The 27,125-nt window shown below is 46.4% G+C and overlaps 1 protein-coding gene across 1 annotated transcript; it reads left to right on the top strand.

Moving 5' to 3' along the window:
• Window positions 1-2,243: 2,243 nt before the first annotated feature.
• CA6 (carbonic anhydrase 6) lies at window positions 2,244-27,125 on the top strand. Its single transcript, XM_019976060.2, has 9 exons — window positions 2,244-2,325; window positions 2,433-2,558; window positions 6,216-6,395; window positions 12,426-12,574; window positions 15,688-15,780; window positions 19,181-19,250; window positions 21,011-21,168; window positions 23,577-23,700; window positions 26,704-27,125. Exons 2-9 carry the CDS (start codon window positions 2,495-2,497, stop codon window positions 26,823-26,825), a joined length of 960 nt encoding a protein of 319 aa, XP_019831619.2. The 5' UTR covers window positions 2,244-2,325; window positions 2,433-2,494; the 3' UTR covers window positions 26,826-27,125.

The raw sequence follows: 27,125 nt of genomic DNA, 5'->3' as shown, positions 1-27,125 counted from the left end.
AGATGGCTCAGTTTTTGTTTTCCTGCCAGTTGGGTATCAGGGCTCCCTGGCATGTCTAAAAGTCCTAAAGGTAGATGCCCAGCTCAGTGTCCTCAGAAGAACTGGGGTCTTACAAGGTGGCCCTTTCAGCCAGACCTGGGCCCAGCAGGCTGGGATCTAATTTCCTTAGCAAAGACTGGGCAGTGGATTTCCTATTTCTGGAAACCTGGAAAGCTGTTTCAGTTGGAGATCGAGTTTTGCATTTTCACCTCTGTTCCCTTCCCAACAGGCTAGGTGACAATGATGTCACTTCCTTTCTCCATAAAATGATAATAACACTGTTTGCCACATACCAGGTGCTACTCTTACTATTACATCCTCAGGAGTATTGTATCCTCAGGAGGAGGTTGCTGTTGTTCAGTTGCTCAGGCATGTATAACTCTTTGCAACCCCATGGAATGCAGCACGCCAGGCTTCCCTGTCCTTCAGTATCTCCAGGAGTTTGCTCAAACTCATGCCCATCAAGTCAGTAATGCCATCCAACCATCTCATCCTCTGTTGCTCCCTTTTCCTCCTGCTCTCAGTCTTTCCCAGCATCAGGGTCTTTTCCAGTGAGTCGGCTCTCCACATCAGGTAGCCAAAGTATTGGAGCTTCAACTTCAGCATCAGTCCTTTTAATGAATATTCAGGGTTGATTTCCTTTAGGGTTGACTGGTTTGATCTCCTTGCATGAGGAAGTACTAACCTTAAGTCTTATTAAACTGGAGAAATGGAGGCAAAGAGCAGTTGAATAACTTGCTGAAGGTCACACAGCTAGTAAGTGGTAGAGCAGGGATCTGAACTCTGTTGGTCTGGCCACAGAATCCTTTCTCTCCACCAGAGTTAAATCATGCTACTGTACTGCCATTGCAGCATCCCTCAGACTCCAGGGAAAAGTAGGCCATGAGATTAAGGAAGCTGCAGAGGGCCTTCGCTCTGTTGTACAGAACAGGACGGTCCTTTGTTTCAGGTCAGGAACATTTCTGCCCTTTGCCTGTGTCCTCTGTGAAGGGCATGGGAGGTGCGAGCCTGTCAGCAAGTACAATCTTGAAAACTTCTCTCTCAGCTAACTTCAAGGACTGTTTACCCAAGTGGACACAGGAGGATTAGGCAATTCATTGATCCGGCATGTAGGATGGGTTTGGGTGTGACCAAGTGCACTGTGGCTGTCAGAGTAAATCCATTCCATAGAGCAACTCAGACACCCACAGCAGCTGGGATAGCCCAGGATACATGTCGGGATGTGGCTCGTGAGCTGGGACTCAGCACCCACCAGTGATTCAAGAGTTAGGATGAGGAACTTCCCTGGTGGTCTAGTGGTTAAAACTTTGCCTTCCAACACAGGGGGTGCAGCCCTAGGGCAGCCCTAAGTCTGCATTAGTGGCAGGTGTCTACTGCTGAGGCAGGCAGGAAATACCACGTAGCATCTGGCTGGGAGTTGATGATGGACAGGGAGGCCTGGCTTGCTGCGATTCATGGGGTCGCGAAGAGTCGGACATGACTGAGCGACTGATCTGATCTGATCTGATCTGGGAGCTAAGATCCCTCATGCCTTGTGGCCGGAAAACCAAAACATCAAAAAACGGAAGCAATGTAACAAATTCAATAAAGACTTTAAAAATGGTCCCCACACACACACACACAAAATAGGCTTAAGAAAAAAAGAGGAGGAGAACAGAACAGCCTACAGTTGGATTCTCCATTTCATGCTCAAACATGGGGCTTCCCCAGTGACTCAGCAGATAAAGAATCCACCTGTAATGCAGGAGACAGAGAGACGTGGGTTTGATCCCTGGGTCAGGGAGATCCCCTGGAGGAGGAAGTGGCAACCCACTCCAGTATTCTTACCAGGAGAATCCCATGGACAGAGGAGCCTGGGGGGCTACAGTCCATGGAGTCTCGAAAGAGTTGACACCACTGACCACGCATGGGGCCCAGGCCGTCTCTCCAACTGTCTGGCTGAGGGCAGCCCTAAGTCTGCATTAGTGGCAGGTGTCTACTGCTGAGGCAGGCAGGAAATACCACGCAGCATCCGGCTGGGGTTTTAGGCACTGGTGATGCTCCTCACCGGTTTCCTTCCTGGGCCCTGCTTGCCAGGAAGGAAGTCACAGAAAATGCCATTGTTTTGGAAAAACCTCCCCACTCTGCAGCCCTCTGCCTGGGGCCATCTCCTTGGCCCAAGGTAGTTGCTTGCCCACAAAGGCTGCACTGTGTGATCCTCTGAGTGAGTTTTCATAAATCAGACAGCAAACATCCGAACCCTCAGGCGAAGTGGACTCAGTGCTTGTGCCAGAGGTGATGGGACAGGTGCGCGTCACCTGGCCAGGGAAGCGGGTGTGGGGGGCGTGCTATTTTTCAGTGGGCACAGCGAAGGGTGGATCAGCCAGCCAGACCCGGTAAATTGTTATTTACAGTTTCTGAGCCTTTAAAAGAGGAGCCTCTGCAGCATCGGCCCTGACTCCAGACCTGCTGCAGCATGATCACCCTGCTATTCCTGCTCGTGGTGGGAGCCCAGGCCCAGCACGAGTGGACCTACTCAGGTAAGGCCCACCCCAGGGGCAGTGCCCACTTCTCGAGGGTGAAGCCTGGTCAGTCAGGGGCGACCACGTGTGACAACTGTGTGCGGTGCTGTTGGGGGCTCTGCGTCTCGGGCTGGGGGAGACCTCGGTTAGGGAGAAGAGGACAAAGTTCTCCCCATGGTTTTCCACTCCTGGTGCTGGCTTGACAGCCCACTCAGTGCTTCTGACAGCAAAGCCATTTGCACTCTTTGTCTGTGTAGATAAAAAATAAAGTGGTTATATGGAGTGAAGTAAGTCAGAAAGAGAAAGACAAATACTGTATATTAACACACGTGTATGGTATCTAGAAAGATGGGACTGATGAACCTATCTGTAGGACAGTGAGGGGCTTCCCTGGTGGCTCAGACGGTAAAGAATCTGCCTGCAATGATGGAGACCCAGGTTCGGTCCCTGGGTTGGGAAGATCCCCTGGAGAAAGGAATGGCTGCCCACTCCAGTATTCTTGCCTGGAAAATTCCATGGACAGAGGAGCCTGGCTGGCTATAGTCCATGGGGTCACAAAGAGTTGGACATGACTGAGCGACTATCACTTTCACTTCAGTAGAGATGCCAGCATAGAGAACAGATTTGTGGACACAGGAAGGGGAAGAAGAGCGTGTGACGAATTGAGAGAATAGCATGGAAACAAACACATTACCATAGGTAAAACACACTGCCAGTGGGGATTTCTGTATGACTCAGGGAGCTCAATCCAGTGCTCTGTGACAACCTAGAGGGGTGGGATAGTGTGATGGAGGGCGGTTCAGGAAGGAGGTAACATATGAATGCACAGGTACTAAGTCGCTTCAGTCATGTCTGATTCATGGACTATAGCCCACCAGGCTCCTCCATTCATGGGATTCTCCAGGCAAGAATATTAGAGTGGACAGCCAGGCCTTCCTGCAGGGGATCTTCCCAACCCAGGAATCAAACCTGTGTCTTTTATGTCTCCTGCATTAGCAGGCAGGTTCTTTACTACTAGCATCACCTGAGAAGCCCAGATATATGTATACCTGTAGCTGATTCATGTTGATATATGGCAGAAACCAACACAGTATTGTAAAGCAATTATCCTCCAACAGGAAAAAAAAAAAGTGATTGAAGGGAGCTCCTTGCAGTCCCACCGAGAATGTGTGGGGTTTGCAAGAACTTTCTTATTGGAAATTCCATGATACACAGTTTATCTAGAATGACTCAATGTGCCGAGAACCAAGTGACCACTACATGGCCTCCGGGCTGGTCTCTCTCCCTTGCCTAGCCCTGCTGAAGCCCCAGACTCACACCTTGAGCCCCACTTACAGGACATGAAGTGGAAAAAAAAAACCTCTGGTGTTTACCACAGGCCCACATGTGAGCCAAAGAGAGGAAGATTGTGGGGTTCAGATAAGAAATACCTCTTCTGCGTGGCAGGAGCAAAAGCACCTGCCTGGCCCTCCTCCTTTATGTCCTGGAGGGAGGCATGGGGCCCAAGAGGATGCTCACGGCTGCTGGAGTCAGGAGCAAGTAGGTTTTGAACCTGTTCTCTGCACAGTCCACCCCGGCCTCAGATACTGGGGGGAGTGTCCACCTAGGGTGTCCTGTTAAGTCAAGGGCAGCAGAGTTAGGGACATCATGGGAAGGTTCAGGAAGTCTGGCAGCAGAGGGCAGGACAGCCAACTGACCAATCATTCTGTCTGACCCAGAGGATCCCTCCCTGGCTCAGCGCCATGAGACCCCAGGGTTTCTGCTTGGGCAGGCCCATAGATGCTGAGGGTGGTTGTAGGGTAAGGACAAGCGAGGATTCCCACAGTGCAGACTGTCCCTCTCAGCTCAGCACAGCCTGAGACTGTGGCCTTCTGGAAACACCAGGAGTACAGGAAAGCTACTGCAATTACCTCTTGGAAACACTTGAGAAACCCCCATGCTGGCAAAAAGCAATTTGGCCCATGAAGGGGCTGTGCTCAAGACGTTTGGCCTTGGGACTTCCCTGGGGTCCAGTGGTTAAGATTCTGCACTTCTAATGCAGAGAGCAGGGTTCGATCCCTGGTCCCAAGACCTTAGATCCTGCATGCCAGGCATGGAGCAAAAAAAAAAAATTCTGACTTTGATGCTTGCATCTGCCTCTAGGAAAGACTTGCCTACAATTTGGTGTGTATTATTGAATAGTGAGGAGAGGAGGAGAAATAAAGAATTGACTTTTTATTGAACCAGGAAACTATAAGAGGCTCAGATATGATCATCTTTCTCAAAATAACCTGTGGATGACACAGCTGCCCAGTGAGGGGGAAAGAGAGCTGGAGTCCCTGTTGCAAATGGGTGAGACCAGACTCCTCAACTGTTTGCAGGCTGAATAACCCATTACAAAGACTTGCTTTTTTTTGTTTTTTGTTTTTTAATTTTTTGGCTGTCCACACAGTGTGTGGGATCTCAATTCCCAGTCCAGGTATCTAACTGTGGAAGTGCACAGTCTTAACCACTAGACTATCAGGGAATTCCTATGATGACTTGCTTTTATCACTCTTTTCTGTGATTAGTAACTACCTTTAAAAAGATGAATTTCCTTTCTTTGACATTTTTTCAACTAATTATTCTAGGTCATCCTTGAACCTGATGCTTCGTTTCTTGCCTTGAATCCACAGTGTAGGCACCCAGGTGGTCTTTACAATACTGGGAACCGGTGAAGAGGGGTTGGGAAAGAAAAGAGGTGGGAACGTCCTGCCGGTAGGGTGTAGATGGGGCTTTGATAATGTTGAGGGCTGGGAAAGGAAACTGCCACTCAGAAGAAGTGAGGAAAAGCCCTTAAAAGTAACACAGGAAGGCCAAGGCCAAGGAGCCCTCAGGACCATTTATCATCTGTGTGCCAAGTTCCTTTAGTCAGGTCTGACTCTTTGTGACCTCATGAACTGTAGCCCACAGGCTCCTCTGTCCATGGGATTCTCCAGGCAAGAACACTGGAGTGGGTTGCCATGCCCTCCTTCAGGGGATCTTCCCAACCCAGGGATCGAACCTGTGTCTCTTTTATCTCCTGCATTGGCAGGCAGGTTCTTTACCACTAGCACCATAGCCAGATCCCATATTCATCAGCTGACAGTCACTCAAAGGAAAAACCAAAGCTAGGTCTTAAAGATAGCCATTGCTTTCAAAATAATAAGCCATATTCTCAGGGCCAGTGGTTGCAACAGAAAAATTAGGAACCAGCCCCGAAGCCCTCCAGGGTCTGTGAAGCTGATTTAGAAGCCCTTCCTGCCTCTTTGGGCTTCCCAGATAGCTCAGTGGTAAAGAATCCATTTGCCATTGCAGGAGATGCAGGTTTGATCCCTGGGTCAGGAAGATCCCCTGGAGAAGGAAATGGCAACCCACTCCAATATTCTTGCCTGGGAAATCCCAGGGACAGAGGAGCCTGGCAGGCTACAGTCCATGGGGTCACAAAAAGTTGGACACAACTGAACAACTGAACAACAACAACCCACCTCCTGGAGGCCCTGCTCTGCTTTCTGGAAGACAGGCCTCCGGCCTTGATCTCAACCTCTGCCGGCCTCCCTGGCCAGGCCCTGCTGTGAGCTACCAGCTCTGGCCTCTATACTGGGTGAAGTGCCCACAGAGAGGGCCCGGCTGGGCAGCACCTCTCACTGTGACCCCCTTGGCTCTCTCCCATGTCAGAGGGGGTGCTGGATGAAAAACACTGGAGGCTGCAGTACCCGGACTGTGGGGGGACAAGACAGTCGCCCATTGACCTGAAGATGAAGAAAGTTCGGTACAACCCTTCCCTGAGGGCTCTGAACCTCACAGGCTATGGACTCCGGCAAGGGGAGTTCCCCATGACCAACAACGGCCACACGGGTAAGGATGGGCGACAGACCGGCTTCTGTCCCTGGGGGAAGCGGGCGGTGGGGGAGGCTGGCAGGGCTGCCCGGAGCTGGACACCAGAGCTGCAGAGTGTGGCCTGGGGGCTGCAGGTGTTGAGTCCTGGCACTTCATCCCGGGTTGTGCAGCAGCTGTCTGTAGACTCGGTTCCCCACTCACCCCTTCATTTCGCACTGGCCTCTCTCCAAACCCACTCTGACCCAACCAGCGGAAATTCAGCAGACAGACAGGCAACGCAGCGAAGCTGCACGGCCCACTGTGTGTTCTGTTGATCTGTGCCCTGGTCTGATTGGCCACGTTTTCTATGTGTGAAGGTCAGACAGGAAAGGCTGGGTGTTGGGGCCCCCCTATTTTAGAAGCCCAGATTGGACACTTATAAAATCCAGCTATACCTTGGCACACATCTTTCTCATTTTCACCATGTGGGTTCATCTCCTCCAAGCCTCAAGACAAGCCCAGAGAGAGGTATTTTTTAGGCTGAAACCAGGGACTTTGAGAATCTAAGGGACTTCCAGTCATACAGTCTATAATGGTCGAGCTGGACACAGTCCCCAGATGTCTGATTCCTCCACTGTGTCCTCCTTGGAAACATCCCTTTCTACTCCCATTACTGTCCATTTGCATAGGCTTATGGAGGGTAGGGTCATAGGACTCAGATTCCCTCTTTGCTCTATTGAGAAAATAAAACCCATTGCTCTTCATGTGGCTGGTGAAGGTAGCAGCCCTCAGATACCTATGATTTGGATCACCAACCTCCACAAATAATTCATGAAAGCGTCATTTTATCACGAATGTCAAGATCCTGCTTCCAACATCACTCTCTGAAGCATCTGGGAGGTTGGCAGAAGAGTGGGACCTTTTCAGACTGGCTTCTTTCCCCTGTGCTGTGCTGTGCTTTGTCCCTCAGTCGTGTCCAACTCTTTGCGACCCCATGGACTGCAGCCCGCCAGGCTCCTCTGTCCATGGGATTCTCCAGGCAAGAATACTGGAGTGGGTTGCCATGCCCTCCTCCAGGGGATCTTCCCAACCCAGGGATCTAACCGGGGTCTCCTGCATTGCAGGCAGATTCTTTGCCAGCTGAGTTACCAGGGAAGCCCTTCTTTCACCTAGTCATATGCATTGAAGGTTGCTCTGTGTCTTTTCACAACTTGATAGCTCCTTTCTTTTTTGGCATTGGATAATATTCCATTGTCTGGATGCACCAAAGTTCAGTTACCCATTCACCAACTTAAGGGCATCTTAGCTGCTTCCAAGATTTAGCAATAAAGATAAAGCTGCTATTAACATCAATGAACACCAATGTGTAGATGTTTGTGTGGACATAAGGTTTCCACTCATTTGGGAAAACAGCAAGGAGCACGATTGCTGGATTGTATGGTAAGAGTATGTTTAGTTTTGTAAGAAACTGCTCATCTCTCTTCCAAAGTGGCTGCACCATGTTGCATTCCCACCAGCAATGCACGAGTGTTCCTCTTGCTCCACATCCTTGCCAGCATTTAGTGTTGTCAGTGTTCTGGATTTTGGTTATTCTCATAGGTGTATAGTGGCATCTCATGGTTGGTTTAATTTGTATTTCCTTGATGAACTGTGCTGTGGAGCATCTTTTCATATGTGTATTTGCCATCTGTGTATCTTCTTTGGGGAGGTATCTGTTATGGTCTTTGGGTTATCTGTCTTCTTATTGTTGAATTTTAAGGGTTCATTGTATATTTTGGGTGGCAGTTCTTTATCAGATGTGTCTTGTACAAATATTTCTTTCCAGTCTATGGCTTGTTGTCTACTTCTCTTGATGCTCTCTTTTTCAGAAGTTTTAAATTGTAATTGAGCCCAGCTTATCAATTCTTTCTTTCATGAATTGCGTCTTTGCTGTTGAATATAAAAAGGTACCATACCCAAAGTTATCTGGATTTTCTCCCATGTTATCTTCTAAGAATTTTATAGTTTTGTACATTACATTTAGGTCTGTGATCTATTTTGCATTAATTTTGGTGAAGCATATAAGGTCTTTATCTAGATTCTTTTTTTTTTTTGCATGTGGATGTCTAGTTGTTCCAGCACCATTTGTTGAAGAGACTCTCTTTGCTCCATTGTATCACCTTTGCCTGGTGGCTTAGTGGTAAAGAATCCACCTGCCAATGCAGGAGATGAAGGTTCGATTCCTGGGTCAGGAAGATCCCCTGGAGAAGGAAATGAAAATCCACTCCAGTATTCTTGCTTGGGAAATCTCATGGACAGAGGAGCTGGGCAGGCTACAGTTCATGGGGCTCACAAAGAATCAGACACGACTCAGCAAGTAAAGAACAATAACAACATCACCTTTGCTACTTGGTTAAAGATCAGTTGAATATATTTATGGTGGTCTATTTCTGGGTTTTCTTTTCGGTTCACCGATCTATTTATATATTCTTCCACCAAGACCACACCGCATTGATTATTGTAGCTTTTTTTCCCCCTGGCCTTATAGAGAGGTGTGTGGGATCTTAGTTCACGACCAGGAATTGAACCCATGCCCCCTGCAGTGGAAGTGCAGAGTCCTAACCACTGAACCTCCAGGGAAGTCCCTACTGTAGCTTTTTAGTAAGCCTTTAAAAAAAAATTAATTTATTTATTTGGCTGGACTGGGTCTTAGTTGCTGCATGTGGGATCTAGTTCCCTGACTAGGGATCAAACCCGGGCTCCTAGATGGGGAGTATAGCATCTTAGCTACTGGAGCACCAGATGTCCCTACTGAAGCTCTACAGTAAGTCTTAAAGTTGGGCATCATTGGTGCTCCAACTTTATTCCCCTCCTTCAACACTGTGTCAGCTATCCTGGGCCTTTGGCTTCTCCATGTGAATGTCAGAATTAGTTTGTTGACATCTACAAGATAACCTATTGGGGTTTTGATTGGGACCACACTGAGTCTCTAGGTCACATTGAGAAGAACTGACATCTGGACAATAGTGAGTCTTCCTATCCAGGAATATGTACTACCTCTCCATTTTTTTAGTTATTCTGTGACTCCTTTCATCAGAATTTTTCAGTTTTCCTCATATAGATCTTGTATATAATTCGTTAGCTTTATACCTAATTATTTAATTGGGAGGGAGTGCTAATGTAAATGATATTGTGGGGTTTTTGTGGCTTAAACCACAGAATCTTATTTTCTCACTGTTGTGGAGAGTAGAAGTCCAAGATCAAGCGTTGCAAGATTAGTTTCTTTTTCAAGGCCTTTCTCATTGATTTGCAGATGGTCAATGGGATTGTGTTCTTAATTTCAAATTCTGCTTTATATATCTATTTAATGTTTATATCCTTCCATTTTTATTATTAGATTAGAATACAGATATAAAATTACATTTTAACAAAAAGAAATCGAAAACACACTTGGATGTTGAGAGAAAGTGCTGCAAAAGTTTCTAAAGCTTATTTTCTTCTTTTCCAAAAAATATTTATTTATTTATTTGGCTGCACCAGGTCTTGGTTGCAGCGTGCAAGATCTTCAGTTGCGGCTTGTGGGATCTACTTCCCAGACCAGGGATTGAACCCCGAGGTCCCCTGCACTGGGAGCATACACCACCAGGGAAGTCCTTCTAAAACTTGCTTTCAGTTTCTCTATTTTGTTGTAGACATGAGCACAGAAAATGCTCAGATCATGTGGTTTTTCTGGGCTGATAAGAATCTGGTTAAATTAGTTCCAAACAAAGAAGAGTAAGTTCTGGAAGTTAAATCAATTGTCAGAATCCGGAAGGTTCAGCAAATTGATTTTGGGGAGGACGGCTAGTTGGCCTCACCTTTTCAAAAGCACAGTGATAAGCCCAGAAGTGCTGCCATTTTTCAATCCGGCCTGTGCAATCCTGTTGATACAGCTTGAGAACTGAGACATTCTGTCTGCAGGGGATTGTGTTTCTGGGGAAACACGCTTATCGGGATCTCTGTTACGTCTTCTGTGGTACTAACTGTCTTCAGCTCTGCAGTCTCTGGACACAGAAAACTGAACACCTTCTTTGATAAACTCTTCCATTTTCCTCATGGGAGCACTGACTTTGAGGCAGGCCACATTTTAAGCACTAAACACAAAACACCTGTTCTGCCAAAGGGCATGTAAAACCTCAGAGGCCAGATTCCTGCCTTCTGGCTTATTATGAAGCTGTCATCACAGCTTCCTGCTGCTTCTGGAAGGGAAGCAGGGGACATTTGACAGATATCAAATTCCTAATTTGGGGGTTTTTTGGCCACACCTTGAGAAGTGTGGAATCTAATTGCTTGACCAGGGATCCAACCCATGCCCCCTGCATGGGAAGTACAGAGTCTTAACCACTGGACCACCAGAGAAGTCCTCAAAGATCTCATATATGCTCGTTAAGAAATGTGCTTGCTTATAACTATCATCAATGACTTTAAATAGAAAAACCTTATTAACAAGACAGATGCTGACTGTCCCTTTCCAAGTCCTAAGTTATACTCTCATAGATATTTTTCTTGGTCACTTTTGGGGTCACTCTTCATGTCTCCCTTTTGCCTGACTCATTCCAAAATATAGAGATTTCTCTGAGGCCTGAGCCAGTGGAATAAACAAGACAGCTGTCTGACCAGAGTGACTTCCCTGTAGAAAGTCTGTAGGGCCCAAGGCATGAGTTAGCTAGAAGACTGAACCATTTTCCTGTCGGCAAGAACCTAACATTTGAAACTGTTGATGATTACATCAAATTCAATCCCGTGCTGAGAGTCTGCGTGTTCCCTGACATGCCACAGAATTTGATCTCTTGTCTTCTGAAAACAAATTGAGGCCTGCAGTGATGATGTCCTGTCCAGGCCTGGTTCTGCCTGGACCTATGAACTGAGTGACTGCAAATCTTTCTACCTCCCTGGGTTGGCTCTTTGGTCCATAAAATAAAAGGACTTCTCTAGGGGTCCAGTAGTTAAGAATCGACCTGCAAATGCAGGGGACACAGGTTTGATCCCTGATCTGGGAAGATTCCACAAGCCACGGGACAGCTAAGCCCAAGCACCACAACTACTGAGCCTGTGCTCTAGAACCCAGGAGCTGTAACTATTGAAGCCCACATGCCCTAGAGCCTGTGCTCCACAAGAGAAGCCACCATAATGAGAAGCTAGCACACCACAACTAGAGAAAGCCTGAGCAGCAATGAAGACCCAGAGCAGTTCAGCAACAAAAAAAGGGTTGAAACCCTCAGGGATGCTCCCTTCTATGCAGCGGGATGGGTTGTTAGTTGGGCTGGTTCTAGAAGTCAACGTGGGATGAAGATTTTAACCACATCATGGAAAAGATAATGACCTCAATTCAGCCTTCCAGGGTATTCACCTCAGGTAGTAAAAGTAACGGAGAAGGCAATGGCACCCCACTCCAGTACTCTTGCCTGGAAAATCCCATGGACGGAGGAGCCTGGTAGGCTGCAGTCCATGGGGTCGCTAAGAGTTGGACACGATGGAGCGACTTCACTTTCACTTTTCACTTTCATGCATTGGAGAAAGAAATGGCAACCCACTCCAGTATTCTTGCCTGGAGAATCCCAGGGACGGGGGAGCCTGATGGGCTGCCATCTATGGAGTCGCACAGAGTTGGACACAACTGAAGCAACTTAGCTTAGCAGTAAAAGTAATCAAAACAGTCCCAAGAGGCCCCACTTCCTGTTCCCTACCCTGTGGGCAAACTCCAAAATTGGCCACAGGTGAAGAGTGGAGGCTTCCACACTCACTAGCCCTATTTTTTCAGGGTAATCAGTTGGACCTGCCCTTTGGTGTCCTGCCCCTGACCTGCTGGTCCTGAGTAGGAAGGTGTGTGCCCTGGGACAAGTGCCTGTCCAGCCCAGCTCAGGGCCTGGTCCCCAACTGGCCCTGTGTGCCAGTGCCTCCTCTGCGTCACCCTGCCCATGGCAATCCAGGTCTGTCTATAGCACCAGCTTGCTCCAGGAGTGGGCAGGTGAGCAGGGTCGCTGCCTCACCTGCGGGCCTGCCCTGTCCCCGCCCGTCCGCACACTCCCTGCCCCTCATCTTCTCTTCTAGTACAGATCAGCCTGCCATCCACCATGCGCATGACAACCTCCGACGGCACGCAGTACTTAGCCAAGCAGATGCACTTCCACTGGGGCGGAGCATCCTCGGAGATCAGCGGCTCTGAGCACACTGTGGATGGGATGCGATACATAATTGAGGTACCTTCAGGCTCCTCTTTCTTTCAAACCCCATAGTCATGTTTGTGTTACTGTCTTTTTAAAAAATATTTATTTATTTATTGGCTGTCCTGGGTCTTTGCCACTGCGAGGGCTTTTCTCCAGTCTGCCACCCCATGGACTGCAGCCCTCCACGCTCCTCTGTCCATGTGATTTCCCAGGCAAGAATATTGGAGTGGGTTGCTACTTCCTCCTGCAGGAGATCTTCCCAACCCAGGGATCAAACCCAGGTCTCCTGTGTTTGATCGGCAGGTGGATTCTTTACCACTGAGCCACCTGGGAAGCCCTGTTTTAAAAAATATTTATTTATTTTATTTTTGACTGTCCAGATCTTCATTGCTGCTAGGCCTTTTCTCTAGTTGCAGTGGTTGGGCTTCTCACTGCGGTGGCTTCTTTTGTGGAGCACGACTGTAGAGCCTCAGACTTCCATAGTTGTGGCATGTGGGCTCAGTAATTGCAGCTCCCAGCTCTAGCGCATAGGCTCAGTTGTTTCGGAACAGAGGCTTAGTTTGCTCCTCAGCATGTGGGATCTTCTCAGATCAGGGATCAAACACAGGTTTCCTGTATTGGAGGCAGATTCTTTACTACTGAACCACCAGGGAAGCCCAGTTTAATTTATTTTTAATTTATTATCACTATTATTTTTTGGTGGCTCTTGCTGCTTCTAGGCTTTCTCTAGTTCCAGTGAGTGGGGGCTACTCTCTGTCATGCTGCACAGGATTCTCATTGCGGTGGCTTCTCTTGTTGCGGAGCTCGGGCTCTCGGGTGTGCAGGCTTCAGCAGCTGTGCTGCACCGGCTGAGTTGCCCTTTGGCACATGGGATCTTCCTGGACCAGGGATTGAACTGGTGTCCCCTGCATTGCAAAGCAGATTCTTAACCATTGGACTACCAGGGAAGCCCTACTTTTCTCACTAAAACAGCCAAAAACACTTTGTGCAGTGGTGAGTCAGGTCACCCTGAGGTTAAATTTATTTTTCATTCACTCACCACTAATCACTGCTCTGTGCTGGGGGTTCCGGATGGGTCCCCTCCTTCACGAAGTCAGCCCAAAGCAGGAGTATACAGCCCAGAGAGTGGGGCAAGCCCTCTTTAGTTTCAGCTGGATTTCTGTGTGGTAGATTTGCTGGTTTCCTCTCTTGCTTAGGATGGGTGCTTGCCAAGTCGCTTTAGTCATGTCTGACTCTTTGCAACCCCATGGATCGTAGCCTGACAGGTTCCTCTATACATAGGATTTTCCAGGCAAGAATACTGGAGTGGGTTGCCATGCCCTCCTCCAGGGGATCTTCCCGGCCCAGGGATTGAACTTACATATTTTAAGGCTCCTGCCTTGGCAATCGGGTTCTTTACCACTAGTGCTACCTAGGAGGCTTCATAAGGAAAGCCTATTGGATTCTACTTCAAAACAGAGACCTGATGAGACACTACCTGAAAAGATGTGGCTAGTGAGGATTATTCGGAGAAGGCGATGGCACCCCACTCCAGTACTTTTCCCTGGAAAATCCCATGGATGGAGGAGCCGGTGGGCTGTAGTCCATGGGGTCGCTAGAGTCGGACACGACTGAGCGACTTCACTTTCACTTTTCACTTTCATGCATTGGAGAAGGAAATGGCAACCCACTCCAGTGTTCTTGCCTGGAGAATCCCAGGGATGGGGGAGCCTGATGGGCTGCCATCTATGGGGTCGCACAGAGTCAGACACGACTGAAGCGACTTAGCAGCAGTAGCAGCAGCAGCAGCAGTGAGGATCATTACTGCTTCGGATGACCATGGATTTACAGTGGCCTCCTGAGGTAAGGGGGCATATGCCCACTCTAGGGAGACCTCAGGAGAACCTTGTGGCCTCATATGATCTCCTGGAACTCTGCCAGCTTGTCTGCCTGGGAGAAGGTATATTGCCATCTCCCCATAAGAGACGCAGGTTTTATCCCTGGGTCAAGAAGATCCCCTGGAGGAGGGCATGGCAACCCACTCCAGTATTCTTGCCTGGAGAATCCCATGGACAGAGGAGCCTGGCAGGCTACCATCTGTGGTGTCACAGACAGTCAGACATGACTAAAGCAACTTAGCACACAGCACACGTAATCCCACTCATGTTCTTTGCATTCTTGTAGAATTTTCTGGTCTTTTTTTTTTTTAGCGTCAAAATTTTAATTTAAACTTGATTCACATATTTTATACATTATTCTTTTTTATTGATATATATATATTACTGAAGTATAGCTGATTTACAATGTTTCAGGTGTACAGCAAGAAGATTCAGTTATACATATATACATATATTATTTTTCATATTATTTCCCATTATAGGTTATTACAAGATATTGACGGTAGTTCCCTGTGCTATACAGTAAACTTTTGTTGCTTGTTGTGTATCTATTTTTTTAAAATTAGGAATCTAGCACTGATTCTTACTAAGCAAACAAGTGGTATACATTATTTTTTTTTGTATTGAGTACAGGCTATGCAAATTAAGCTGTTTCAATAAATATTAGAAATGTTCATTACTTTGCAAATATAAAGGAAAATCAGCTAGTACAAACAATACAAGCCTGCATGAACCAGAGCTTCTCCCCATGAACATTTCTCAGCCCTCCCCTCACGTCCTTCTCAGAACTTTCTGGTCTTAGATCTTGTAGCCCAGATGGAGGGAGATGGTGGTCAGCAGTGTTTGTCGGTCAAGCAGAGGCGCCAGATGAAGCATCTTTTTTTCATTTTCCTCCTTTCCTGAAAACCTGAAGCATTTGAAGATTATGGGAATTGCCCTTGACTTGCCCTGATAGCTCAGCCTGTAAAGAATCTGCCTGCAATGCAGGAGACCCTGGATTGATTTCTGGGTTGAGAAGATCCACTGGGGAAGGGATAGGCTATCTACTCCAGTATTCTTGGGCTTCCCTGGTGGCTCAGTTGGTAAAGAATCCACCTGCCATGCTGATGACCTCAGTTCAATCCCTGGGTTGGGAAGATCCCCTGGAGAAGGGAAAGGCTACTCACTCCAGAATTCTGGCCTGGAGAATTCCATGGACTGTGTAGCCCATGGGGTCGAAAAGAGTCAGACACAACTGAGCGACTTTCACTCCCTTTCTTGCTTCCACAGATTCACGTCGTCCACTACAATTCTAAATATGGCAGCTATGAGGAAGCCCAGAATGAGCCGGATGGTTTGGCTGTGCTGGCGGCCCTGGTTGAGGTAGGCTGAACCTACACACTCGAAATTATAAACTGGTGGCAAAACAAGGTGTTAAGTGTAGACAAAGGCTTTTCCTACTTGTCTCTCCTAATGTATTCCCGAGCTCACAGTTCTTGGAAACACTGACTTGATAAAAAATCTACTCTTTTAAAGAAAAATATTTGTCTACTTATCTGGTCTTAGTTGTGGCATGAAGGATCTTTGTCCCTTATTGCAGCATGCAGCATCTTTAATTGAGACATGTGGGATCTAGTTCCCTGATCAGGGATCAAACCTGGGCCCACTGTATTGGGAGTCTTAACCACCGGACCATCGGGGAAGTCCCTGAAAGACCTACTCTTTCCCCAGTCCTTGCTCACAGTTACTGAGGTGCCTCTGGGTCACCAACCTCAAGGACGTTGGATGATCTGGACAAGCTGAGTTAGAAGAGCTGATCCCAGAGGGGCTGACTTGATAGAAATTGGTCTGAGGACATGAGAAAGCCTGCACCCCAGTAGACAGAGGCCACATCTCTGCATTCCTCAGAAAGTCTGGAAGGTGGGACTTATGTCTAGGCAGCAAGAAATGGTCAGTGAATATGATCCCCTCCCAAAACAAGTATATTAGCTTCCCTGGTGGTTCAGCTGGTAAAGAAACCACCTGCCAATGCAGGAGACACAAGAGACATGGGTTCAACCCCTGGGTCAGGAAGATTGCCTGGAGAAGGAAATGACAACCATCTCTAGTATACTTGCCTGGAAAATTCCATGGACGGAGAAGCCTGGCAGGCTAAAGTCCATGGGGTCACAAAGAGCTGGACACGACTGAACACAGCACATCAAAAACAAGCATATCAGTGCTCTGGAAATGGACCAAAGACAGGAACAAGGTAAAGCACTTACGTGTGATAAATGGTGAGAATTTTGAGTAAGAACAATGGAAGTTTGTGGGCTTCTTGCCTGGCATTCTTTCCATCTGCTAACTTGGTCAGTAAGTAATCCTAAAGGAAGTCAAACCTGAATAGTCATTGGAAGGACTGATGCTGAAGCTGAAGCTCCAACACTTTGGCCGCTTGATAGGAAGAACTGATTCACTGTAAAAGACCTTGATGTTGGGAAAGATTGAAGACAGGAGGACAAGGGACAATAGAGGATAGGATGGTTGGATGGCATCACCGACTCAATGGACACGAGTATAAGCAGACTCCAGGAGATGGTGAAGGACAGGGGAGCCTGGCGTGCTGCAATCCATTGGGTTGCAAAGAGTCGGACACAACTTAGCAACTGAACAACAACAACTTGGTCAGCAAGGTAGTTTCATCAGGGCAGGTGAACAGGAAAACCAGCAGCTTCACTGCCTGGTACAGGGATTCATTAGATTGGAAGTAGAGACTGAAAACCCATGCCCGAAGGGCGTTGCTGATAAAAGTAGCAAAAAACAGAAAAGGCAGAAAACAAGGAAAACTCGCAGCTTTGGGAGTCTGTCACGTCCTAACTGAGGTGAATGGCAAGGGGCAGGCCAATCAGAAGTCTAACTGGGAGATCCTGAAAATGAGAGAGCCATAGAGAGCTTGTATCGGCTTCCCAAGAAGGCCTGATGGAATGTGAAAGCTGAGTCTGACTTGGTAACTGGCTGACCTTTGAATGTGCTCCTCAACCCACATACAGATTCATCAGTTTGGGCTCCTGGGGTTTGAGCACAACCTCTACTAAAATCACTGAGTGACTGTAAAATTGTGCTGACCATAGATGGTCTAGGCTAAAAAAATAAAAATAAGACTTAAGACCTGAGCAGATTCATCAGCTGCTACACAGTACTATGGACACATATTCTACAGATAAAGCCCAGGCAAGTCACTGAATAGTTGCATGAACAACAACAAAAACTCCGCAGGATAGTTTTTAAAAATCAGAATTTAGATTAGCTACCATATATTATCTAAAATGTCTAGTAATCAAGGAAAAAGTTCAGCATGCAAATAGGAAAATGTGATCTGTATTTAGGAGAAAATGCTCAGTTGTGTCCAACTCTTTGCGACCCCATGGACTGTAGCCCTCCAGGCTCCTCTGTCCCTGAAATTTTCTAGGCAAAAATACTAGAATGGGTTGCCATGCCCTCCTCCAGGGGATCTTCCTGCCTGGGGATCAAACCCGAGTTTCTTGTGTCTCCTGCATTGGCAGGTGGATTGTTTACCACTGCGCCACCTGGGATACTCTCTAGCACAAAATGATGTAAGTTGCACATTGAAGTCACTAGAGCAACCATTAATAACTTAAAATGGTTAAATGGTACACTGAAAGTATTTGTTTAACATGAAAGGTAGCTAGAAGAACAGAGAAAGAGATGACACATTTAGAAAACAGATAAACGACAGTCAGAAATCCAAGGAAGGGGGTTGGGAGGAAGGAGGGGGAGGGATGTATGGGAGAGAGTAACATGGAAACTTACATTACCATATGTAAAATAGATAGCCAATTGGAATTTGCTGTATGACTCAGGGAACTCAAACCGGGGCTCTGTAACAATCTAGAGAGGTGGGGTGGGGAGGAAGGTGGGAAGGAGGGTAAAGAGGGAGGGGACATATATATAACTATGGATGACTCATGTTGATGTTTGGCAGAAACCAACACAATTCTGTAAAGCATTTATCCTTCAATTAAAAAATAAATTTAAGATTAGAAAAAGAAGAAATCCAAGAAAGTCTGAATTTTCACCCAGTGGAAGAATGGATCAGCATCACTGACTGAAAAAAACCATTGTTCATAGACCTTTTTCACCAAAAGCAACTTTCCTGTCTTCTAAAAAGTAAACACTCATTCAAAAAATAGAGGATGTCGGAGGTCAGCATTGGAGCAGTTTTGCCTTGGACATCTGGCTCTCGTCCATCCAGTCAAAAGTCCTGAGGATGAAGAAGGGAGCACTTGAGACCAAGCCCCCTGATCATAATGCATCTGGGGGCCTCCCTGGTGGTCCAGCAGTTAAGACCCTACACTTCCCCTACAGGGGGTATGGGCTTGATCCCCCTGGTCAGGGAACTAAGATTCTGCATGCTGTGTGGCAGTGGCTAAAAACAAAAACAAAAAACCCACAATGAATCTGACTGTGGCTGACAATGCCCAAAACAAGGTCACTGGGGATATTTTAACAGTGACTTTGGCCATTTCATGAGGATATCACCAGATACTGCCAAGAAGGTCTTTTTCCGGGAAGCTGCCAAAGTGCTTCAGATCTTGTCTTTCTGGAAGAAACTGGTGAGCCAAGGCAGTTGGTGCAAAGAAGCGCCAGACTGTCTCCCCGGATGCCTCCTTGCCCTCATAGCTCTGCACCACCAGCCAGGATACCAAACAGCTGAATTAAGGGAGATAGTACCAGATGGAGGACCCACCTCCCTTAGGTTAACTGCTCCGTGTTTCCCCTGCAGGTAAAGGATTATGCTGAAAATACTTACTACAGCAACTTCATTTCTCACCTGGAGGACATCAGGTATGCAGGTAAGAGAAACCAACAGAAGGCGCACCAGGGCAGAGGAATGAGCCTGAGTGTGATGGGGACGGGGGGCAGGGAAGAGTCACGGGTGGGCAGGGTTGCAGATAAGCTTTCCAGGGGACACTTAGCTCCCTGTGCAAGGTCTCTGGCTCCAGCAGTTCCCGTGATTGGCTCACGCTGTACACACCTCTGGGAGACCCGTTCATAAACTACCTGTCGATTTCCACGACTAGGACGTCTGGATGGCCAGAGTTCCATGAATGAGGGATGTTTTCAATTAAGTCACCCTGACCTCTGGCCCCAGCTGGTCGTGATGATCCTAGTCCTCAGACAGAGATGAGCTCCTTGACCTCTGGCCCCAGCTGGTCATGATGATCCTAGTCCTCAGACAGAGATGAGCTCCTTGGTTTCCAGTTGAGAAGAGTCTCAAGAGTGAAGCCTCTTGCCGTGGTGTCTGTGATGCAGACACAGGGCTGGCCTCCCTGCTCTCTGCCTCCGGAAGGCAGGGTTCTCGTCAGAGCATTTGCCCACTCCCATGATCAACTCTTGACTTTAAGCTGTTACCATGTCTGCTGCAGCCTTGGTTCTGGGCATCTCACTCTGCCCCATATGCCGGTCTCCAGTTCCCTGACCTGAGTCCTCACCCTCTCCAGCGATCTCCTGACCTCCAAGTCATGGGCCTCCACGTTTTCACTACTAGTCACGCTTCTTGCCTCTCAGTTCTCTTTACCTGGCTTGGATGCCACAGACCATCATTCTGACACACCCATACAAATGCCCTCCATCCCTCCACAAACTTACCTGATAAAGCCCTCCGCCAACTTCTGCTTTCTCAGAGTCTGTAGCCAAACAGCCTATAGGGAATGTGCCTGAGAGAAACACAGATATTTCTAACTGGTATTACTTTCATTCCTAGCTAAAATATAAACAAGTACTAACACGGCTCAGAAATCCTAAAATACTCCTCTGGGCTTTTTCTTTTCCCCTCTCCACAATGATTGCATCACCTTTTCTCCTCTCTCCCGAAGCACCCCCTCCCTGGCCCCAGCTTCTCCCCTGACGGGATGCCTGACCTCCCACTTCATGGAGAAGGTAGCCAGTTACTCACTCATCTTCTTAACTTGGCAGTCCCGTGGTTAAGACTCCCAATTTCCACTGCAGGGAGCATGGGTTCAACCCCTGTTCAGGGAAGTAAGATCCTGCATGCCATGCAGTGCAACCAGAAAAAAAAAAAAAAACTTAGAAATTTTTTGCCTGCTCATTGGGCTATGCACTACTAGACTTCACAGCCTTGGTTAAACAAACCTGTTTATGTATATATCACAAAGATATCCTCTTTGCCATTAAAAAAATGCAGAAGTGCTCAGGGAAAAAAGCAGAGTTCCTGCCTCGTGCAGCATCTTTCGTTGCAGCATGTGGGATCTAGTTCCCTGAACAGGGATCGAACCCAGACCCCCTGCATTGACAGCATGGAGTCTTAGCCACTGGACCACCAGGGAGCTCCCATGAGTGTCCCCTGTCTATAGACAGGTGCATATCCTGCCAGGGCCACCCAGCCAGAGGAGGTATTTGAGTGGGTTTCTCCCCAAAGTCTTTGCTCTTAACCCTTTCCAGGAAGCAGTACACTGGGTGATGTTTCCCAATGATCAGGTTCTAAGTTCTTCTGCTTAAATCAGGAGATTTAAAGATAGTGAGATATGAGCCAGAGCTGTCCTCTCAAGGGGCAGCAGTGGTCCCTGACTTTGCTTCTCATCCCCTCTATTAGGACAAAGCACAGTTCTGAGGGACCTTGACATTCAGGACATGCTACCTGGGGACCTCCGATACTACTACAGCTACTTGGGGTCACTCACCACTCCTTCCTGTACAGAAAACGTCCACTGGTTTGTGGTAGCAGATACTGTCAAGCTCTCTAAGACACAGGTAATGTACAAGATTGCTTTAATATCCAAGTCTCTCCTTTCCATGGCCTGATCAACAAGAGCGTTCCCCTAAATCTTATCTAATGCCAATACCTGGGCTCCTATAGTGTTTTCTATGTCCAGGGCTGTAGTGCCTCACCTCTATCACCATGGGTGATCCTACTAGTGCTGTGCTGTGGCAGAAACGGGCCAACAGGCTTCAGAGAATCCAAGAAATCTATAGGCAATGCAACAACAACAAAAAAACACTGGGACCTGATTCAAGTCATAGGAGAAAATTTGCATAGTGAAGGCAAATATTTATTGAGTGCCGCTCTCACCGGGTATTACATGTGCAAACTCCATGTCCTTATGGGGCTAATTCTTTTTTTTTTTTTTATGGGGCTACATTCTAATCTCATAAATGACTTTATGCAAGAAGGACAGCTTCAGATTTAGCCCTTTATCATCTAAAAATATCTGTAGCCCTTTGAGGGGAAGAGCTGTATCAACCGTCTTTTGTCCTTGAGCCTAGCACGGGCACATAATAAGTATTTGTTGAGTTAAATAAAGGACAAATGTTACTGAGGTTGCAAAGCAAACCTTCTGGGTTCCTCAGAAGTGAATATTTCTCTTTTTAAATTTTCCATTTCCCTATTTCAGGAAAAAGTGCAAAGACCCCTTATTCTTATACCAACATGTAAAAACATTGCCAACCAGGTTGAAAGTGCCCTGAGATACCTAACAAAAGTCATTGTTAGTTATCTACGAAAAATGCACCTTAAATTCAGATCTAGAAGAATTTCTACAAATAGTTATCTGAGATGAACTCAATTAAAAAAAATCACAAAATACTAAGAAAAAGGCACTATGAGTGAGTATCAGCAGAATTAGACCTACAAAGATTTCAGATATTATAATTATCAGCCAATTAATATAAAGTATGTTTAATATTTGGAGAAGGCAATGGCACCCCACTCCAGTACTTTTGCCTAGAGAATCCCATGGGCAGAGGAGCCTGGTAGGCTGCAGACCATGGGCTCACTAGAGTTGGACACGACTGAGCGACTTCACTTTTACTTTTCACTTTCATGCATTGGAGAAGGAAATGGTAAAGAATGCATAATATCTATAATTAAACATATTTGATATGTTTAATATGTACAAGAGTTTGAAATACAAGGAAAGAACAAAGCATAAAAATGACCAAGTCAACTTGAAAAAAAGTAAATTGTTAATTTCTAGAAATGAAAAGATAGTAACCGAAATTAGTTATCCAACAAATGAGTTTAATAGCATGTAGGACAAGTTCAAGAAAGAATTAGTAAGCTGGAAGACAGAGCTGAGACAATTATGCGAAATGCAGCATAAAGAGAAAAAGAGGTAGAAATATGAAAAAATAGAGAGGTATAGAGAACATTCTAGAAAGACCTGAAAAATGTCAAGTTGAAATTATAGTGGGAGAAGAGAGATGGCATAGAGAAGAGGAATAATTTAAGAAATGTTGACTGACAATTTTCCAGAGGGTTGAAAGTCACCATGTTATATAATAAGGAAGCCCAATGAGTCAATGAAAACAAAAAGAAGCCCACACTAAACACATCACAGTGAAGCCACAAGCTATCAAAGCAGAGAAGATTTAAATATCAGCCAAAGAGAAAAGACATATTTCATGAGAGACCTACGATTAGACGAGCATTAATTCAATGCAGCAACAATGAAAGTCAGGAAGCAGTGCAACAACTTTTTCACAGCACTGAGAGAAATGAGTAGCTTACCTAGAGTTGTACGGCAGCAAAAATGTCTCTCAAGAATGTAGACAAGGGACTTCCCTGGCGGTCCAGTGGTTAAGACTCTGCCTGCCAGTGCAGGGGACACAGGTTCAATCCCTGGATTCGCAGGACCCCACATGCCTCAGAGCAATTCAACCTGTGTGCCACAACTACTGAGCCTGTGAACCTAGAGACTGTGCTCCGCAACAAGAGAAGCCACTGTACTGAGAAGCCCTCACACCACAACAAAGTGTAGCCCCCACTGGCCACAACTAGAGAAAGCCTGAGTGCAGCAGTTAAGACCCAGCACAGCAAAAATAAATGAATAAATAGAATTTACTCTAAAAGAAAATGTAGACAAAAACAGGAATTTTCAGAAAAACAGAAATTGAGCTTGCTACTTGGTATGTCTCTGTTTACTTCTTTCTCTCTTTTCTGCTACCGGCTAAACCTGTAGAAAAAGATTGAAAGATATTGTCAGAAGAATGACTGGGTGGATGAATGCCAAGGCACATAGTACCCAGAACCGCTTCAGGACTTGAGATCGTCTTTATCAGAGTTATATAAATCCAAGCGCTGGTTCAACTGTTAACTAATTAAAAAAAAAAAAGTTACCCAGTGCCTCTCCTCTCATTAATTCCTTTCATGTTGCTGGCAGATTGAGAAGCTAGAGAATTCCTTACTGAATCACCAGAACGAGACCATCCAAAATAATTACCGCAGCACTCAGCCCCTGAACCACAGAGTGGTAGAAGCCAACTTCGTGTCTCACCCTCATCAGGGTGAGTGAGATCAACTCTCGTTTGTTCTTTGCCATGTGCGATGATAGTTTCCTGTTTTCCTCCTTCTCTGGGTGAACCCGTCTCTTCTGGCCACAGTGAGGGAAGGGGAGTCATCTAAGCCTCAGGGGGCACAGGTGGACCAATCAGAACGGGGCTTGGGTGAAGGGCATGACTCATTTTCCCAGTCCAGGCAGTGGTACTACTGAGTAGGACAGAGAGGGTGATGAGAACGAACCAGCTCCAGAATATCACCTAGTATTGGCCAGAGACAGTGGGAGAAGCAAGATGTCAGGAACATAAGATGCTCCCATAGAGTGTCGGCTCAAGTGAACCTCATCATATCCAACTCAGATATTTCCCCCACACTTCTATCTTGGTCTGCATTACAAACCCATCCTCAACTCCTCCCATAAATTCCCTCAAGGTGGAGTTAACTAGACCACATAATGCTTATTACCTTTTCTTGGGGATCAAACTGGGGATGGATTAGCCACCAAATGGCCTTTGAGCCTTGCAGGTGGCTCAGTGGTAAAGAAACTGCCTGCCGGTAGAGGAGAAGCACAAGATGCAGATTAGATCCCTGGGTCAGGAAGATCCCCTGGAGGAGGAAATGGCAACCCACTCCAGTATCTTTGCCTGGGAAATCTCACAGACAGAGGAGCCTGGTGGGCTACAGTCCATGGGGTCACAAAGAGTTGGACACTTCTGGATGCACACAGGTGAAGCTGCAGATGCCAGGATGCTGGAAGCAGGCATAAGTGGTCCAGTTTCCCCGGACCTTCCAGTCCAGGAGGTGGGGCTTCAGCTGTGTCGGTTTGACTTACCTCATTTCTGTGGTCACAGGAATGTAAATATTCTGCAATTTCCCATCTTTATTTTGTCCAGTTCTCTGTAAAGTGGTGGTGAACTACACACATTCCCTGAATTCACTTTACAGTGAATTCCTTTACAGTATATTCCTATTAACCATTCCTGACGACTTTATTGGAGTAGGAAATGGCAATCCACTCCAGTATTCTTGCCTGGAAAATTCCATGGATGCCTTTATATTCTTTAATAAATAGACCTGGTCTCCAGTCAGTATTACCCTATCTCCGCATGTACCTTGCAAAAGTTAAAAATTTCCGTACATACTCCTCAGCACAATAAAGCTCCATTTATAGTTTTCTCCCCATCTCTCCTGGTTCATTTATTGTTTCCCATTGTATCAGTTTGCTCCTTTCATACAATACTAACAGGAAAAATGATACCAACTATAATTTTAATTTCCCCATATTATAATTTATACGATATTGTTGTTGTTCAGTCACTAAGTCATGTCCGACTCTTTGTGATCCCATGGATTGCAGCATGCCAGGCTTCCCTGTCCTTCACCATCTCCTATAGCCTGTTCAAACTTGTGCCCATTGAGTTAGTGATACCACCCAACCACCTCATCTGTCTCCACCTTCTCTTTCTGCCCTCAATCTTTCCCAGCATCAGGGTCTTTTCCAGTGAGTCAGCTCTTTTCATCAGGTGGCCGAAATATTGGATATTAACAGTCACAATTTCTTTTTCTAAAGGATGACACCCTCCTAAACAGGTCCAATCACTAGCAGACTAAACAAAGGGAGCTTAGACCCATTGATCTGTCTCCTTGTTCTAATTTTGCTATGCTCCCTGTTTAACATTTTATGCTATTCTTGCAACAAGCACAGATTGTATCATTCTCCTTAGGCCACTTCTCAAATGCTCTTTCCATTGAAGCAGGGCAGGAGTGTCATCCCAATGTACCCTCATGAGTGACCTCAGAGGTTCTAATAACCACCTCTTAGTCCAGAATGTCCCATCTTGCAGTATGTCATTTTGGCCCTCACTTCTGAGACTTGCTATTTAGGAGGAGTACACGAATTCCCAGGCTTCCCAGGTGGCTCAGTAGTAAAGAATCCTCCTGCCAATGCAGGAGACTTGGGTTCCATCCCTGGTTTGGGAAGATCCCTGGAGAAGGAAATGGCACCCTGATCCAGTACTCTTGCCTGGAAAATCCCAGGCACAGAGGAGCCTGGCAGGTTACAGTCCATGGGGTCACAAAGAGTCGGCCATGACTTAGCAACTAACGACAGCGATAACAATAGCAACAACATACCAACTCCCAGGAGGTAGGAAGAGGGCTTCCTCCCAACCCCAGCCAAGGGATCTGAACAATGCCCTTCCTTTACTGAGAAGAGAACAGAGAATTGGGCATCATCTCACTCCAACTTTACTCAGACCCAGACTTCTATGTTGGAGAAGGCAATGGCACCCCACTCCAGTACTCTTGCCTGGAAAAATCCCATGGACGGAGGAGCCTGGTAGGCTGAAGTCCATGGGGTCGCTAAGTCTGGCACGACTGAGCGACTTCACTTTCACTTTTCACTTTCATGCATTGGAGAAGGAAATGGCAACCCACTCCAGTGTTCTTGCCTGGAGAATCCCAGGATCAGAGGAGCCTGGTGGGCTGCCATCTATGGGGTCACGCAGAGTCGGACACGACTGAAGCGACTTAGCAGCAGACTTCTATGTAGCAACCCAACTGTACAATCCACATGATATTTCATAGTTCTATAGTATCCATACCAGATTGGTTAATATGATCAACTCATCAGAGATGAATGACCTGAGAAACAAAGATCAGTTATAAACACAGGAGAATAGCAAAATCAGCCCTCTTGCAACTTATTTGTTAGAAAACACCTATGTATTCTAAGGTAAAGGCTACTGAGCTTCACATGAAAACCAAGGGTCAAGGGTTGAGCCATCTTTGACATGTCACCCCTTGGATTCTGGCAGCTTACAAGCCTAAATTCAGACATAGCAAGGATGCCTGAAGCCAATGGGTTGGGAACATGGCAGGCATATGAAAGAATCAAAAATATTTCTCCTAAATATTACATGTAGGGAGTGGTATCTGGCTGTCCTGTGTCCCCTGTTTTCCTGAATCTCTTCAAAGTTCTGACTTTTTCCTGTTAACTCTTCTTTTTATAGAATACACTTTAGGCTCCAAGCTCCACTTTTATCTAAACAACATTGACCAAAACCTTGAGTACCTGAGAAGATTTATTGAACAGAAGATAACAAAGAGGAAAAAAGAAAAGTATTGGCCTTGAAGAGTGAGCCCTGCCTTCTGTTCAAGAAGCCCTGGGTGTCCAGATCATACCATTTCTACCGAGGCAGCTGCTTAATTTACGATTAAAACAGGAGAAACCATCATCCATGAACGGAAGTGAGATGGCTTAAATGCATGAGAAGGGTTTGAGCGAGATGATACCAATGGGAATTGACTGGAATAGAAATTTAACTACCCTCCTCTCGAATCACATACATTGATTTGTCTTAATTAGAAATCAACCTGAAATCCTGATAGCATTTAAATGAAATAAAATAACTTTGGAAATTTGTTATTTAAA

This window comes from Bos indicus, chromosome 16 (assembly GCF_029378745.1).
Source record: "Bos indicus isolate NIAB-ARS_2022 breed Sahiwal x Tharparkar chromosome 16, NIAB-ARS_B.indTharparkar_mat_pri_1.0, whole genome shotgun sequence".
Classification (NCBI taxonomy): Eukaryota; Metazoa; Chordata; class Mammalia; order Artiodactyla; family Bovidae; genus Bos; species Bos indicus.
This window is presented reverse-complemented; position numbering and strand designations above follow the sequence as displayed.